The 17463-nt window shown below is 43.1% G+C and overlaps 1 protein-coding gene across 3 annotated transcripts in view; it reads left to right on the top strand.

Annotated features, from left to right (window-relative positions):
- The first annotated feature begins 656 nt into the window (after positions 1 to 656).
- Positions 657 to 17463, top strand: part of suclg2 (succinate-CoA ligase GDP-forming subunit beta) — a 68228-nt gene continuing 51421 nt past the window's right edge. For all 3 annotated transcript variants that reach the window (XM_089010699.1, XM_089010698.1, XM_089010697.1), the window contains exons 1-2: positions 657 to 816; positions 9730 to 9871. In XM_089010699.1, the coding sequence (XP_088866825.1) occupies positions 733 to 816; positions 9730 to 9871 (226 nt within the window). In that variant the 5' untranslated portion in view covers positions 657 to 732. The remainder of the gene's footprint in view (positions 817 to 9729; positions 9872 to 17463) is intronic.

Here is a 17463-nt window from a genome sequence, read left to right as displayed (position 1 = left end):
ACCAACCATAGCAAGTCAACGAACAGAAACTGTAACAGAGACTGTTGTAACACCTCTAAATCCAGGACATGCTATCCGAAAATCCTCAAGGAAAGTTAAACCACCTGAGAGACTGATTGAAACCATTTAACATGTTTTTCTAAGTGATCATAGTGAAAAAAAATGATGTGAATGTTTCATTTATTGTTGCAAAAGTTAGAAATACTTTATTCAAGTTTAAGTTTGCTAATTACTGACATAATTAAATTAATTGCATTTGTTAAAAATAAAGAATTCAATTAAGAAAGGGAGATGATATGAGCAAATTGTATTTGCATGTTCTACTAGTGATGCCTGGCTTTAGATCAAAATAATTCAATTAAGAAAGGGAGATGTAATTATATGAGCAAATCGTATTTGCATGTTCTAGTTCTACTAGTGATGCCTAGCTAGTATAGATCAAAGGATGCGCTACTGCAAGTCAGTCTGATGAGAGCCTACGAGAGCCACACATGTCAATTGCCTTCTCCCTCCAACCAACACAGCCGTCCTAATAAAGACCCTCAACTCTATCCAGAAGTTGTATCATTTACCCGCTTACACAAAGCAACACAGCTGTGCCAGTGCGCATCCTTTGTAACGCCTAGGGGCATTACAATAAGTATCTCCGAAGTAACATCCTTTCCAAGCCCCACCTCCGAGTGTCCTTTGACACGGAAACGAACGAGTCACCACACGCAATTCCGCGTCAACATGGCGGCATCCGTGGCAGTCCAGGTTGCGACGAGAGGACTCGGCGTGGCCAAGTCACAGCACCGACTTCTGAACAGGCTCAAGGTATTGTCCTGTGGAATGCGAGCCACGTTCGGTAAACGTCCGCTCGACGTCGTGCTACGCGGCCAGTGCGTTCACGCGTCAATCAAACGCGAACGGGAGTGATGCCAGCTGAAGTCGACCGTCGCATCTTGATTCTGTTGCAACCGTGAGTGACGTGACTACGGTTACGCGACCCCTGTTTTGGGCGCTGCGGTTGTATCGTTCATCGCGTGGGTGACCTCTTCACCTTTTCGTGATGAATTCCTCCGAACCGTTCAACTGTAGGTTTAGACAAGAGTTCAGATCAAGTCCCTAACGCGCCGACGTTTGTGATAAAACTTGTGTGGAAAGGTCAAAGTCTGCACTTTGACCAATTGTTGACCGATTTCGGTACTTTGAACCTCACGCATGTTACTGGGAGCTGCTTGCGAACTGCTACTTTTCCGTTCTTGACCCTGCCGCTCGTGGTATGAAAAGTTGAAGTGACGAGTGCATGAACAATTGTACTCAAACCCCTCAGAGGATGGATTTCACTCGGCCGCCGTTCCTGTAATCAAAAGATGCTCCATCGGTGCACCGGTTCTCTTCCGAGCCCCATTTCTTTCATTCTGTCGACATTGCGGTTCATGATTGAGCCCAGAGAATTTCAAATTGCTTCACAAGTGCTTTACCTCCGCTTAATTACTTGTCCCCACATTCAAATTGTTTTTCTTTGCCTTCCAAATTGCTGTTTTCTGACCTTGCCCGTTCAAAACGCAAGTCACATGCTAACCAGAGAAACATGGCATCTCTGCCAAAGACCCTAAGTAGTACGGACGACCGGCCCCCTGGATTTAGATAGAGTCGATTGGCGTGCTGAAGCCCTCGCTCTAATCTCTGGCAGGCAGAAGTGTTTGACGGAGGGTACTGAAGTAATTAGCCCGTTCATAATCTCGGATCGAGCCATGTTGTCTTTTTCAATCGTGTTGCATTTGAGAAAATGCTGGACGGGTTAGGCAAAGCTGCTGCCAGATTACAAAACCGCTGCTGTGTCACTAAAATATGAAAATGGCTCTCATTTAAAAATTGATCAGTCAATGCCACATCAACACTTTGATCTCCTGGCCATTAAGGTGCATATGAACATTTAGAGATGGAAAAACAGGAAAGTGTAACATGTCAATTACAAATACAGTGTTACCTTGGTTTACGAATGTGTAAACTCTCAGTCGTACAGGAATGGTGAAAAGGTTTCTTCAGCCGTCATCTGTACTACTTTGAAGGTGTCAGACGTTTCCTAGACACTGGTTTAGATATGTGGACGACACTTTCGTCATAATTAAAAACAAGTAATTCAATCCTTCACAGATCACCTCAACTCGGTAGACATCAACATTAAATTTTCTCTTGAGGACATTAAAGAGAACCAACTAGCATTTCTGGATTGTTAAGTAATTATAAAAGAGGACAGAGCGCTAAAAACAGAAGTCTTTAGGAAGGCTACGCACACTGACCAATACTTACTTTTCAATTCTAACCACCCTCTACAACACAAACTAGGAGTTATCAGAACCCTCCAGCATAGGGCTAAACTAATACCAACAAGCGTCGAAGGTAGAGAAAAGGAGTCAAAACATGTCAGGAGAACACTCACAAACTGTGGTTACCGTCAGTGGTCTTTTAACAAATGTCAAAAGGAAAGAATAGGGAATGAATCTAACAATTCTGAAGATACTAAAAGGCAGAGTGTAGACTGCAAGGTTAAAATTCCCATCAATCAGGCTCCACAAATAACCCGCACTAGCCATCAGTTTGAAATGCAGTTTGAAATGCAGTTTGAAATGCAGCCAGCAGTTTGAAATGAAATGAAAAGACAAGCAAGGAAACAAGCTATTAATGATGTTTCTAGTGTGTCTGCTTGCATCTGTGGCTGTTACAATATCACAACTTCCAAGGCGTACAACCGAGGGCTCCTTGAAACACTTTATGCAAAAAGCTATCCTTTCCATCGAGCCATCACGACCATCACAATGGTAAATAAAACGACTTTATTATACTGTACTGTTTATTTCTTTAATTATAATACCATAGCACATTTATTATACATAAAATAAAGTATATTTTGTGTAGTTTTAAGGCTTAGGAAATTAGAAAATTATGTTCTATGGGGAACTGATTATTCTCATTGTAATGGTTTCCTATGGGAAATTATTTTTTGGGATACACACTATTCGCCTTACACACTGTCTGGGAACCAATTAAGTTCGTAAGCCAAGGTATCACTGTATGTGACTTTCTGGATCACCATTTTTTTCCGTGCCGTGGGCAGGAGACATCTTGATGTATAACAATGCGTCGTAGCAGTGCCATGGCGAGATTTATTGCTCAAAAACATCACTGTCTGCCTGAAAAATTGTTTTCCTCCAATCGAGCCCAGTCAGGTCTCCTTCACTCCAATCTAATGCAGCGTGACTATCAAAGAATGTCTTTGGGACCCCCAAAACCACAAGACGAGCTGTGTTCAAATGCAAAAGCGCACATCGGAAGGTCATTGACTCGGTTTAGCTCTTGTGTTCCAAAAAGTTATCTTAGATCCAGGCTGACAAGTTGGATGTCCATTGAGGGGCTAGTTGGCTGGATGTATATTAGCTAGCTAACTGGCTATCTGTTAGCTATCCAGCTGGTTAGCTATCCCGCTGGTTAGCTATCTGTTAGCTGGCTATCTATTAACTCTCCATTAGCTATCTAACTGGCTATCTATTAGCTATCTAATACCTAGCTAGCCTTTTATTTATTAGTTATTCCGGGTTGAGGGAACGCGTGGGGCTGCCGCTGCTCACTCACAGAAAAACTGATCCATTGACTGTAAGGTGACCTTGAGAGTTTTGAAAAGCGCTTACAAATGAAATTTATTATTATTATTATTATTATTATTATTATTATTCGATGAGAAGGTTTCTTCAGCCGTCATCTGTACTTTTTTGAAGGTGTCGGACGTTTCGCCTCATATCCAAGAGGCTTCGTCAGCGAACTAAAGTCTTACTGGTCATATCGGCCCTATTTATATATCCCTAATGTCCAGACATGGCGGCGCCGGACACAGCTATGATAGGTCCCTACTCTGAGGTTGGGGGGAGCAGAGGACCACCCCCTGTGGCCCAACTGAATGTTCCTACATTCTTGACTAACGACTGGCCTGTTTGCCCCACTCCCTCCGGTATCACCTCATTAGCATTGCGAATGTTGCCTAACCCGTGTTGCCTAAGCAGGCTATTGTATGAAAGATCCAAATTGTACATCACCCCACCAGACCGGTTTAATGAAGGATTTAGTTGTTTTATGAGAATCGCTTCTTTTACTCCCCTTTCAAACCATCTATGGTCTTTCGCTAAGATTTTAACCTCATTGTCGTCAAATGAGTGGTTGCTAGCTTTTAGGTGCAAATGTACTGCCGATTGAGGCCCACTTGTATTATCCCTGCGATGTTGATAGTCTTTTTTTGAGAATTTGTTGAGTCTCCCCAATGTACTGCTCTTTACAATTTTCATTCTTACAATGTATCGAATAAACTACATTACTTTGTTTTTCATTTGGCAGCCTATCTTTTGGATGCACTAATTTTTGCCTTAACGTGTTTATCGGTTTGAAATAAGTAGGAATTTTGTGTCGGAATTGTTGGATTCATTCCCTATTCTTTCTTTCTGACATTTGTTGAATGACCACTGAGGGTACCCACAGTTAGTGAGTGCTCTCCTGATATGTTTTGACTCCTTTTCTCTACCTTCAATGCTTGTTGGTATTAGTTTAGCCCTATGCTGGAGGGTTCTGATAACTCCTAGTTTGTGTTGTAAAGGGTGGTTAGAATCAAAAAGTAAGTATTGGTCAGTGTGCGTAGCCTTCCTAAAGACTTCTGTTTTTAGCGCTCTGTCCTCTTTTATAATTACTTTACAATCCAAGAAGGTTAGTTGGTTGTCTTTAATGTCCTCACGAGTAAATTTAATGTTGATGTCTACCGAGTTGAGGTGATCTGTGAAGGATTGGACTTCTTGTTTTCTAATTATGACAAAAGTATCGTCCACACTAAACCAGTGTCTAGGTTTTGTCCCCGGGAAGGATGTGAGGGCCTGTTTCTCCATCTCTTCCATTTACAGATTAGCCACTATGGGTGAAACTGGTGAGCCTATAGCACAACCATGAACTTGTAAAATTTCTCTCTAAATTGAAAATACGTAGTATTAAGGCAGATTTCTAATAATTGGCAGATGTGATCCGGTTTAAGTTTGGTTCTTTCATGCAGAGAAACAGCCGCCAGCAGTCTCGTCCTCACCACTGAGACTGCTGCTGGGGTTGGGACAGATGTAAAGAGACAAGTCACATCGTAAGATGCCAAAGTTTCCTCAGGTTCCAATATAAGGTATTTGATCCTCTTTACAAACCCTGTGGTGTTCTCTACGTGATATTCTGTATTACCAACCAACGGAGCTAGAATAGTTTTTAAATATTTGGCTACATTGTATGTAGAGGAGTCAGTGCTACAAACAATGGGTCTGAGGGGGAACCCTTCTTTATGTATTTTTGGCAGGCCATAGATACATGGCGTGGCCTCTCCCGGGTATAATCTAAAATACATCTGTTTGTCTATATGTTTTCCTTTCTCTAACTTTTGGAGCAGTCTGTCATTTCTTTCTTGTATCTATTGGAAGGGTCCCTTTTAGTTGCTCATAAGTGTTAGAATCACTGATTAACCTATTTATTTTGTCTTCATAATCCAATGTGTTGAGAAGCACTGTGCATCTGCCCGTCCGTGTCTGCTGGCAAAATAGTAATATTTTTGTCTTTTTGCAGAGTAGTTAACGCCTTTCTCTCTTCTAATGTTATGTTGGACGGAGGTAGTTTGGCACTACTGAGAAGGGCTGTTATTTTAATGCGTAGATCATCTGATCTCTGGATACGAAAGTTTATTTTCAATAGCCGATTCAGTAGCTGTGATGTAATCTATTGTAGGTATTGTTTTATGAGTTACTGAGAAATTTAAACCTTTGGTTAGTACAGCCTTTTCTGTCTCTGAGAGATCTCTGTCTGACAAATTTTCGATCCAATTCTCCCTTGAAATCTGCTCATTCCTAATTTTTCACGTGTTTACCAGTAGCTGAGATTGTTTCAGTAAAAGTAATTTTTGACATTTACCCTTTTGTCTCTCTTTTGTTTTGCTGTGGTGCCTCATGTATCCGGTACACATACAGTAAATTCACACACTTCCGGATAGATTTTGTGGGTAAGTTTAGTTTGTAATCGCTGATAATAAATTTCTATATCTGACTGTTTGTTTTTTATCTCTATGTTAAGTCTCCTAATTCGCAAATTTAGTATTTTCCTAGTATAATTTTGTTGCATTTTATCCGGGTTCCAGGGGTGCTTGCTTCAAGCATTTAGGAATTAACCGGCTCTGTCTACATCTAAGATTGAATCTGAGGGGGTTCTTTAAGTCAGCTAATTTAAAGGTGGCCTTTTCTAAGTTACGTACCAGCAGAAGGATGTCTCCCAAAGTTGGCAGCAATACGTCTTTGTAAGCTCTCAGTCGTACAGGAGTGGTCCATCGATGAGAAGGTTTCTTCAGCCGTCATCTGTACTTTTTTGAAGGTGTCGGACGTTTCGCCTCATATCCAAGAGGCTTCGTCAGCGAACTAAAGTCTTACTGGTCTACAGCCCTCTGTCAAGCTGCTTATTGAGAGTATATGCAAATTTAAGTGAGACATTAGTAAAACATAGTTTTTTTTAATTAAAATACCACGCCCTTGGAACGTTCTGAGCCCCAACAGCTGTAAGCAATAAAACATAGGTATTTTGTCTTTTCCATGAGCTGATAAATCTGTAACCTGACTAATGAGCTCTTCCTGTGACGGAGTTTCAAGTCGTGAATAACTCCGTTGATAAAGGAGTTTCCCAAGTCCAAAATTCTGTCCAAGGCCAGATCTCCGAGATGAAGATAACAGTTTAACTTGCTGTGTCTGTTAAACTTAGATTGACCTCAGGCCATCAGCGCCTTTTGTTTGGTTGGTCAGCTAAGCATGAAACTTTTAAATATAACTTCTTATTCTGTCTAATCTCGCTCATCATTCGTTAAAGAAATGCCAATTAACTTCGGGAAAAAGCTATTCAAATCTAACTCTGTCCCTTGCGGGCAGGAAATGTAAATGCATTCTGCAGCCGAGACAGAAGGAGAACCCGCCCGTCGTTTGAAGTTCCTACAGGAGCTGTTACAAGCAGGGGGGGTGGGGTGGGGACTCTCCGCCCTTCTGCGTAAAATATTCAGGAGCTGGTCTCATTGAGACACCTTTGTTGCCCGCATTACTGATCATTCAGTGTTGGGAAAATGTGGCAAAGTCATTAAATTGGAGTCCTTCAACAGTTAAAAAAATAGCCAAACATGTTTAGAAAGAAAACAGCTTGGCTCATCTCCATCTGCTTTGATCGATGACAGACTGGAAAAGGCGAAGACCTGTGATGCACCGTACGTGCCACAGGCTGTACATTTTGCTTCCGGATGAGCTTTTGCACAATGCAGATTCATGATGTTGATATCTGTCTCGCTCTTGATTGGTCATAAATCCCGCGAGGCATCGCGGCGCTGTCAAGCTGCAGCCGCTGTGTTTCTCTTTGCTACTCACGGACGAGATTTTTGCCATCTGTCCACACCTTGTTAACAAGCAGACGGTCAGTGTACATCACTGAATCATTTATGCCGCGGCGATTTGGGCACGCGCATCCCTTCGCGGAGCGATCCTGCTGGCGTTTAATCGCTAATCTCAGTTCATTTCTTACAGAGCGCTCGCTTCTCAGGGTGAGAGAAAACAACCCCCCCTCCATTGGTTTGACATTGGAATGCAATAGTTGCAGTCTTGTGTATTCATTCGTCCGTGTGCCTCAATCACCCGGTTTGGAGTTTGGATTCTTTTTACAGCTAAAGTCTGTCAGCAGTGTCTGAAATAAAGCCTGCCCGGATGCCTGGGGCGTGCAACTTTACCATCGGGCTTACAATTTACAAAACGTCTCCGCCCGGGTGGCTGACAACTTCTTCAAGAATAAAACGAAAAAAAAAATAACGAAAGATATTTTTTTTCTAATAAAACGTTTGTTTTAGTTTGTTTTATTTAATAAAGCAAACGTTTGAACAAAGATTTCGAAATCAGAATCAATTATTCCGATTTCGAAATCTTCATTCGCTTTTGGAAATTTCTGAATTTCGGTTTGTTTGGCAATTTGTATACTCTGCACGGCAGCCAATCAGAAGCCTTCTTCGTGTTTCCGTCTTTCGCTATCCATAACCAAGGGGGGGCCTTGGCTATCTGACCTTCTTCAAATTTCTATTCCCTCTCATTCCCTCAGATCCTCTTCCTCCCTCCACCTCTGTATGCCCCCCCCCCCCCCCATCTGTCTCAGCACGATGGGGGACAGGACTTTCAGCTGCTCTGCCCCCAAACTCTGGAACTCACTTCCTCCCAACATTCGTAACATCGATTCCCATCTCAAAACCCACCTATTTTAAGTCACATTTCCTGTGTAGCTCTTTCGATTGTTTGTATTTATATCTATTGTATTTATTGTATTCTATTAGTGATTGTATTTTATTTATTATAGTATCAATGCTTGTCTGTGACTGGAAAGTGTCCTTGAGAGCTTTGAAAGGCACTTAAAATGAAATGTATTATTATGTATTATTAGCATTTTTTTTATTATTTAAAAATTATTTATTTATTATGTTTTTATTATTTATTATTATTTATTATTTATTATTATTAGCAAGATGCACAGAACCTCAGCCCCAGAAGAAAGATTCAAAACAAGCTAACAAAATTTATGACGCTACAAAACCTAACTGTACATTATACCGTGACTGTAAAGTGTATTTGAGAGTTTAGAAAGGCGCTTAGAAATTGAACTACATTAAAAGCATCACTGAAAGAGGAGTTCACATGGCTTGTAGCAGACAACGCCAACATTGCATTGTGTAAAATGACAACCAACTGGAGCAAAATCATCAGCAAGAGATATTTACGATAAATTAAGCAAGGCTGCATTTGTGGTAGGTACATCCTTCATAAAAACAATCCTTAATACTTTACAACAAGTTTTTTTTGCTATTAGTCGTCTTATTGTGTTTCAAGTTGTGAAAAATGGGGCAGGCAACTTTTCAGAGTTGTCTGCCTGGTGTCCGCTAACTTTTAGTCATTAGTTTCAGACACTGCTGTTAGGTTAAAATATTAAAAGCTGATATTAGCATGAGCAGTTAATTTTAAAATTGTAAATACAATGAACGGAATTAAATATTTACCTTATTCCGCAACGTTATAACCCAACAATTGGCATGTTCGTTATGAGAGAGTTCACCAAAGAAGCCGGCGAGTTACTCACAGATGATTAATTCCTAACAATTTGCTCCAATACAGAATTCTGGGTCTCAGCTCTTTGACACAGAAAATATTTGTGTGCCCTCAAAATCAGCAGATGAGATAAAAGAGAGGCAAAGACTTGAGACTGAGAAGCCCAGTTTTAAAGGGTACTACGTGCATATTCAAGTTTGGCTCGAACAAAGAAATCAGCAGTTGATTGGATCCCTCTCCTCTGATGTCGTTCGTCCTCCTTTTGGCGACATCTCGCGGAGATGTCTCAAGTTGCCTCTGCCAAGTCAGCGTTGGCCACCTTTCACCGCCTTTGTGGAGCGTTGGCCATGTCGTAACTTTTCACCTTCCTTGGTTGATGAGGACCAGCTGACCCCCTTGACCCCCTGGTACCTGAACAAACAACTCACAACAAACATTCCATGTCCGCTCGCACATCCGCCCATTGAAAGCAAAGTACTATTTATGCTGAGTAACTCACTATTTTCACTATTTTATCCTACACAATGCTTAACATGGCGAACTAAATGTATTTATTTCTCTTGCTCATCTTCAGTGCAACTGGCCAAGTCCGAAAAGATGGCTGAATCTTCAGGAGTACCAGAGCAAAAAGTTGATGCAACAGTATGGCGTGGCTGTCCAACGCTTCTTTGTCGCCGACACGCCCTCGGAGGCCTTCGAGGCTGCAAAGAGACTTGGTGGGTAGTACAAAGACACATGCGCTAACGTGTTGTGCAGGTCAGTGGTGACGCGCCCCCGCCCTTTATTTTTTTTTTATTGTATCTGATTTTGGGGGGCCTCACTTGAGACAATTTCATGCTTTTCATGGTCAGTTTTTTTCTTTTTGTTTAAAATTGTTTTGAAATTGAACGTTATTTCAGACACTGCAATCGGGCTCCGCAAATAACCCGCACAAGCCATCTGTACAATTTGAAGAGAACATACAAGCAAGGGAACCAGCTATTAATGAAGTTTCTAGTGTGTCTGCCTGCATCAGTTTCTGTTGCAATATCACAACGCAAAAAGCTATCAGTCCAGGTAAACAAAACAACTTTATTATACTGTACAGTTTATTTATTTAATTATAATACCATAGCACATTTATTATACATAAAATATGATTTATTGTGTGTAGTTTTAAGGCTTATTTAGTTGCAAATTATGTTTTATGGGATTATTCTCTTTTTAATGGTTTCCTATGGGAAATTAATGTTTGGAATACACACTTTTCACCTTACACAGTCTTTCTGGGAACCAATTAAGTTTGTAAGCCAAGGTATCACTATATACAATATATGCAGTTTCTGAGTGTTTGGGAAGAGGCGGGATTTGCCACGCTGTCAGCAGTATCGACCCATCACTTTTTGCGGCAACTCAAAGGAATGGAGCCAGTTGATACGGTGTACGTCCAGCCCAAGCCAAATAGAAATGTAAAGGCATAAGAAGGCGATCAACTACGGTGAATGTGAGCCATCCGGCTGACCGGCCCTGCGCCTCACTCCATAAAGCCTACTTTGTTGCTCCTAGTGTCCCCACCAAAGTGCCTTTTTTCCAATTACTTTGGTCTTTTCCATTCAGAAAAAACAGGCGGCGTCTCTGCTGAAAAGCACTGACGGTAACATTTAGTGCAGAGGAATCTTGGTTTAACCACAGCCCTTCAGCAAGCATCTTTGTCACGTGAGCTGAAGGATAAGACGACAGTCCCTCTTAGAGCTTTTTGCATATTGCGCGTGCGATTGCCCGTACCCCGCCTGCTGCGCGGACACGGCCACGCTAGCCACCCTGGTGAAGGGGGAGTGAATCACATCACGGATAGATGAATTGACTCCGTTGTTTTGTTGTTGATATAGACTCATCTGCATATGGATACATATGAAACTAGATGTATCCAGTGGCGAGCTGTGCATTTCACATGAAGACCTTCATTCGTGCAATGTCTGAATCAATCCAACCCTTCATAAATATTTTATGACAATACTGTACAACCTTGGGCAGCTACAGCTGCAACTGCGAGTCATCTAAAAAGTGTAGTGTGCCTGACTACAAGTCCACTAGAGGGTAATGTTAGCCAGAAAAGAACGTCACCTTGCCTGTGGGAAGGCCGTGGTGTCGCAAACTCCAAATCTGATTGGTTAAAGGACAACCAACACATTTTTTTTTTGTTTCCTAACTGACATCAGAAAACCGTTTTATAGCATCTAAAATACCCAAATCACAGGCTGATATTTTAGTCAAATGCAAAACACAAATAAAAATGACTTAGTGTCCCAAAACTGCCACAAAATTTTCACAGTTTTCAAGGTGGTGATGGCAGTTGTGGATCCCAAAAAGCAGGCAGGAGGGAGCAGCAGGTTGTATTTGAGAAGTTGTATTACCGTATTTTCACGACCAAAGGGCGCACCGTGTGAAAAGGCGCAGTCTCATTTATGTGTGCCATTTCTGTATTTAACATACACATTGGGCACACCGGATGAAAGGACGCAAGTTTTATATACCGGTACATATCCTCTACTGCCATACGTACGTCTGCCTCACAGCAATACACAGGCATACAAGTGTGCGTATTTATAAAAACAGATCGGGAGCAAAACTGAGTTTGGTAGTGCTTTATTTATTAATTACAAAGTAAGAACATTTTGTATTCATCACTCAATAGGCGTCGGCATGGTTAAAACAAGTACATTACCGGTAACAGTCAGTAATCAAACCCATCAAAGTCCTCATCCTCTGTCTCAGAATCGAACAGCTGCGCTAAACCAACGTGGCAGGTTCGCTTTCCTCACGGTCAGTCACTTTCTGTGCTGTGCGGCTCCTCGGAAATTATGCCGGCTTTTCGAAAGCTCGAACCACCGCGCCAGCAGACACGTTACCCCAAGCATCCACAATCCATTGGCAAACTGTGGCGTAACATCCAGCCATTTTCGTTTGCTTTAATAATGACGCCTGCTGGAAATGTCTCTTTAGGCAAAGTCTTTCTTTTAAAAATCACCATCGGCGGGAGTTTCCCTCCGTTAGCATGGCAGCCAAGCACAACAGGAAACGAAGCCTTTTCGCCAGCTTTTCAGAATAATTCGCCCGACGTTGCTGCCCGACGTTGCTGCGCTGCCGTAGTCCTGGCCCGGATGGAAAAATGGCACACCTCCTTGGAAAGCCTTCAGTTTAAACTGAGCTTCATAACCATGTCTCTTTGCCATTTTCTGAGTTGTTAAAACAGCGATGTTCTGCATAAAGTACATACCTGTTCTTGTATACACAAACCATGCCCACACATCCCCCCTCATGTTTTCTACCACGTCCGCCTCATGGTGGCCTCTAATACATCCGCACTACAGGGCGCACCGCACATTTACAAAAAAATCTGAGACGTTTATATGCGCCTTATGGTCGTGAAAATACGGTAAAATAAAGTCAATAGGAACAAAATCTAAAACGTTAAAATCATTTGAACAGAAAAATACAAAGTATCAAAAGAAAACCAAGAGTAAAAGTCCGCCAAGGTTAAACAAACACATGCACAGCTTACAATGCATACAATTGCATACAAAGCATACAACAATGACCCGACAGCGAATGGTCGTGCCGGGAGTCCTTTTGAGTGTCACTGATTGGGAACGACCAGCACCTGCGAGGCAGCAGGCAGGGCTCTGCCTCGCAGGTGCTGACAGCACTACCCGTTGTTCGTCAATCCGAACGTGGCAGCACGCCAGTGATCGGGACGACCAGCACCTGTGCAGGTGCAGGCGGGGCCGACAGCGCCACCCGTTGGTCGCCAACCAGATCATGACAAAAATGAGCTTGGAACTGGGGATATTCAGAAAGTCCCGCCCCCCTTGTTCGTGATGTCACGCCAGGATACTCCTTCACAAACTGTCTTTCTCCAGAATCAAAACAATGGCTTCAGAGAGTTCAGATTCGGAGCTTTCTTGTTACTCATCCAGTTATGAATATAATTCAAATAGTTCTGAAGAGTAAAGGATAAATGTTTGCAATCGATTAAAGAAGTCCTTCTGTATCAATTCGAGCCGTTTGGACTCCAATGTAGTGCCCAAAAAATGCACAAGATAGCGCACAAGCTCCGTTGGAAATGGGCTGATTTGGCCGCTGGGAATTTGTGTAAACTTACACCTTCTTTATGCGTGTTACCGTAATTGGCTGCGACACACAACGATTCACCATCACGTTATTTATGTAGTTTTCCTTCTAATTTCGCGATCAACACGATGTTTTCAGACCAAACAAAGTACACAAAATGTATTGTGTGTCGCTTTCTCCATCACGGGCGTTCCCTCCGTGACGTCATTTAGGGGATCGTCATTAACTTGAAAACAATACTTCATGAATATTCATCGCGAGTCTTAAAACATAAAATATAGCTATATGCGGTGGTATCTTTATAAAATGTGCTCAGTAGAAGTCATTTGAAGTGATTTTACAAATTATGGACACAACTTGTCTGGAGGTGTCGGTTGTCCTTTAATTGTCCGTTCAAGAGTTAAGCAGCAGCAGTGGTTCAGCGGCTTGACTTCAACGCTTGACTCGCTGTTCGGTAGCCGTGACTAAATTGAGCGCGGCAAGGGAGCGATGTGCGTCACCAGTGCGTTCCCATTTTGAGTAGTTCTCATTCCTCACCGGTATTCATCTGCGACAAAGGAAGACAGATGGTTCGCGCTTCCTGCCACTGTGGCAAAAGCCCAATTCGGAGGCAAGGCAGTGGGAGGCTAAAATCGTATCAATCAAGGCTCTGAAACAACGCACAGACATTTTCAGAGTCAAAAAATGGCCGACAAAGCACTCTCATAATACAGAGGCATACAGATAGACCTGGACCGGATGTCACCACAGAAATTGGCGATTGGGCAAATCTCTGGTTTCCAAAAACCAAAAACAAAAAAGCAGCCATGTATTTTTCAACTGTTCTAGGTGCTGAAAATAGGCGTTATTTGGAATTATTTTCCACACGCATCCACCTCGATCCATTTAGCATGATACGAATGTGGCAGTGGAAGCCAACTGGAGACGATGACTTGTTTCCATGGTACCTTGCGCGTATGGAAGCAACACAACAATCCACGTGTAAGTTGGATTTTACTGAAGTTCGGATAATATTTTATGTTAAGAAACCCATTTGTTCCCTAGGTGTCATGATCTGGTTGGCGACCAACGGGGGGGCGCTGTCGGCCCCGCCTGCACCTGCACAGGTGCTGGTCGTCCCCATCACATTGGCGACCAACGGGTAGCGACGTCAGCCCTGCTTGCGGCCTCGCAGGTGCTGGTCGTTTTAATCACTAACACTTAAAAGGACACCCGGCACGACCATCCGGTGTCGGTTCATTGTTTCACGGTTTGCTATGTGGTGATGGCGGGTGCGGATCCCAAAAAGCAGGCAGGAGTGAGTAGGAGGTTGTTTGACAAATTTTATTAAAATAAAGGTCAGCAGGAACAAAATGTAAAACATCAAAATCATCTGAATGGAAAAGATACAAAGTAGGAAAAGAAGACCAAAAGTAAAAGTCCGCCAAGGTTAAACAAACACATACACAATGCATGCAGCAAACAAGCAGCAAACAGTGAATCAACACCGGATGGTCGTGCCGGGTCTCCTTTTAAGTGTCAGTGATTAAGATGACCAGCACCTGCGAGGCTGCAGGCAGGACTGACGTCGCTACCCGTTGGTCGCCAATCTGATCGGGACGACCAGCACCTGTGCAGGTGCAGGCGAGGCCGACAGCTCCCCCCGTTGGTCGCCAACCAGATCATGACAGTACCCCCCCTTCAAGGGGCTGCTTCCAGAAGTCCCAACAGTCTCCCAAAAGGTCCACTCGCCAGGGAACAATGCGCTGCCTCTCCAGCAGGTGGCGGCCTAATGGGAACGGGACTCGGCCTGGGGTGGACCCACCTCGCAGGTGCTGGTCACACACAAACTCCTTCCAAGAAAATACCGGGAACATCTGAGTTACGACCGGGTTCCGTTCCGACAAAACCATCGTAAGGCAAACGGTCGTATATCGAAAAGCATTCAAAATGGCTGACGCGAGGTTTACATGACAGGATAGTATACGATGTCAATCTGTTGTTTTTAAGCAACGTTTTCTATTGAATGCTATTATATACCAAAATGTTGACTGTTCATTTATAAATCTTATAACTTTTAGTGTCACTTTAATCATTTTATATTTTGTATTATCGACCTTTATTACTGTGTCGGCGCACACGCTTTCTGCTGACCCAAATACGCACGGCTTCCCACGCATGCAAGCTGTCCAAATATCGCTCTCCCTGCTCACGGAGAAGCCAGTAGAGGTCACCTGTCTCAAAGAGGCGGCGACGCCGACCGTGAGCGGCGTTTGCGTCGCAGCGATCCCACCCGCTTGAGCGCTGACACCCACCGACGCCTCGGTGGACACCCTACCCCAGTTATTTTGTATCAATCATCATTTATTATGATCAGAGTTATTTTGTATCAATCGTCATTTTGTGCAATACTGCTCCGGCAAACGTCCTACTTGTTCGATATTGTCACGTTCGGATTGACAGCCGGGGGCGGGGCCGCGTCTCCCCGCTTCCACCACCTCCTTCAGGACAGCGGGTACGAAAACGGGACACTGTCAACTTGTATTTATACTTTGTATTACCCTGGACGTTCTATATCTTCGGTGCTCGGTCCGAGCCCAAACACACACACACACTCACGCATCCCGTAATCCTTTCAGGATTGTTCCGTGTGCGAGTAGTTTTTTGCCATTGTCGGGTTTCCCATTACCCCCCACCCCCACTCGTCGTTTTTGTTATTATTTATTTGTGATCATTCCCCTGGTCCTCTTTTTGGGACCAGCACTTTGTGTTGTCTCTTAATAAATCATCCTGCACGGAACTCTGTCCCTGTCGCTTACTTCGGGATCCAGACATTCAATTTTGCTCCGACGAGTCAGCTGCTCTCTGCCTCGTTCAGAACGTGACAGATCTAAACAAGAAGCACCATCTTGAGTCTTTTATTCGACCAAATGCATCGCAAACACGCTACAGAGTTCAACAGCGTTGCTGGCTGTCGCGGTGGCAGCCGTAGAATTAAAAAAAAAAAAAAAAAAAAAAAAGTCTGCCGGTCACGGTCGGAAGTACGGGTGGTCGTAACTCGTAGTGGTCGTAAATCGGATGTTACCTAGACACTATTTCGCTTTTTGCAAAGTGGCCATTTTTATTCATGGTTTAGTCATTGATGAGTCCTCTCAACCCCGTTGGTCTAATGGTGCACCTTTTTATTGCCCTCCCCACCCAAACTCTCAGCTCCCGATTGCGAAGATGCGGTCTCACGAATGCTATGTTAGTTTAAAGGACAACTGACACATCGGACAAGTTGTGTCCATAATTTGTAAAATCACTTCAAATGACTTTTACTGAGCGCATTTTACCAAGATTCCACTGCATATAGCTATAATATAATATTCAGGTAGCTTTGTTTTCGAGTTGATGACGTCACGGAGGGAACGCCCGTGACCGAGAAAGCGACACACAATGCATTTTGGGTACTTTCTTTTCGTCTGAAAACAGTGTTGATCGCGAACATGCATAAAGGAGGTGTAAGTTGACACAAATTCCCAGCGGACAAATCAGCCCATTTCCAACAGAGCTTGTGCGCCATCTTGTGCATTTACTGGGCGCTATATTGGAGTCCAGACGGCTCAACTTGATACGGAACGACTTCTTTAATCGATTGCAAACATTTATGCTTTCCTGTTTAGAACTATTTGAATCATATTCATAACTGGATGAGAAACAAGAAAGCATCTTCTCTGAATCAGAACTCTCTGAAGCCATTGTTTTGACTCTGGAGCAGGGCAGTGTGTGACCAATAGTGACATCACGAACAAGGGGGCGGGACCTTCTGAATCTGCCCAGTTCCAAGCTCATTTTGTGGCAGTTTTGGGACACTTTATGTAATTTTTATTGGTGTTTTGCATTTGACTAAAAATATCAGCCTGCGTGTTTTGGGTATTTTAGATGCAATAAAACGTTTTTCCGATGTCTGTTAGGAAACAAAAATGGTTTTGGTTGTCCTTTAATCCCCGTCATTCTGTCAAAAACTATATTTTTCTCTCTTCGTTGTATTTCTCTCTCTGGCTCCTCCTGCGGCAAATGTATTTTTTCGGCCTCCGTGACTTCCCGGATTGTGTCTTTGTGTTCTCCTTGCTTTCGCTGACATGGGATGAGCTTGTTTCTTTCCTCATGCTCAAGGTGTTCATCCAGCTGTCCCAACCTGACCAAAGCCGTTTGTCAGTGGCTGAACTCGGCCACT

The sequence above is a fragment of the Hippocampus bargibanti genome, linkage group LG12, assembly GCF_051943395.1.
Source record: "Hippocampus bargibanti isolate YZ-2025 linkage group LG12, ASM5194339v1, whole genome shotgun sequence".
In the NCBI taxonomy this organism is placed as follows: Eukaryota; Metazoa; Chordata; class Actinopteri; order Syngnathiformes; family Syngnathidae; genus Hippocampus; species Hippocampus bargibanti.
The sequence above is the reverse complement of the archived record's forward strand: the minus strand, read 5'-3'. Positions and strand labels throughout refer to the sequence as shown.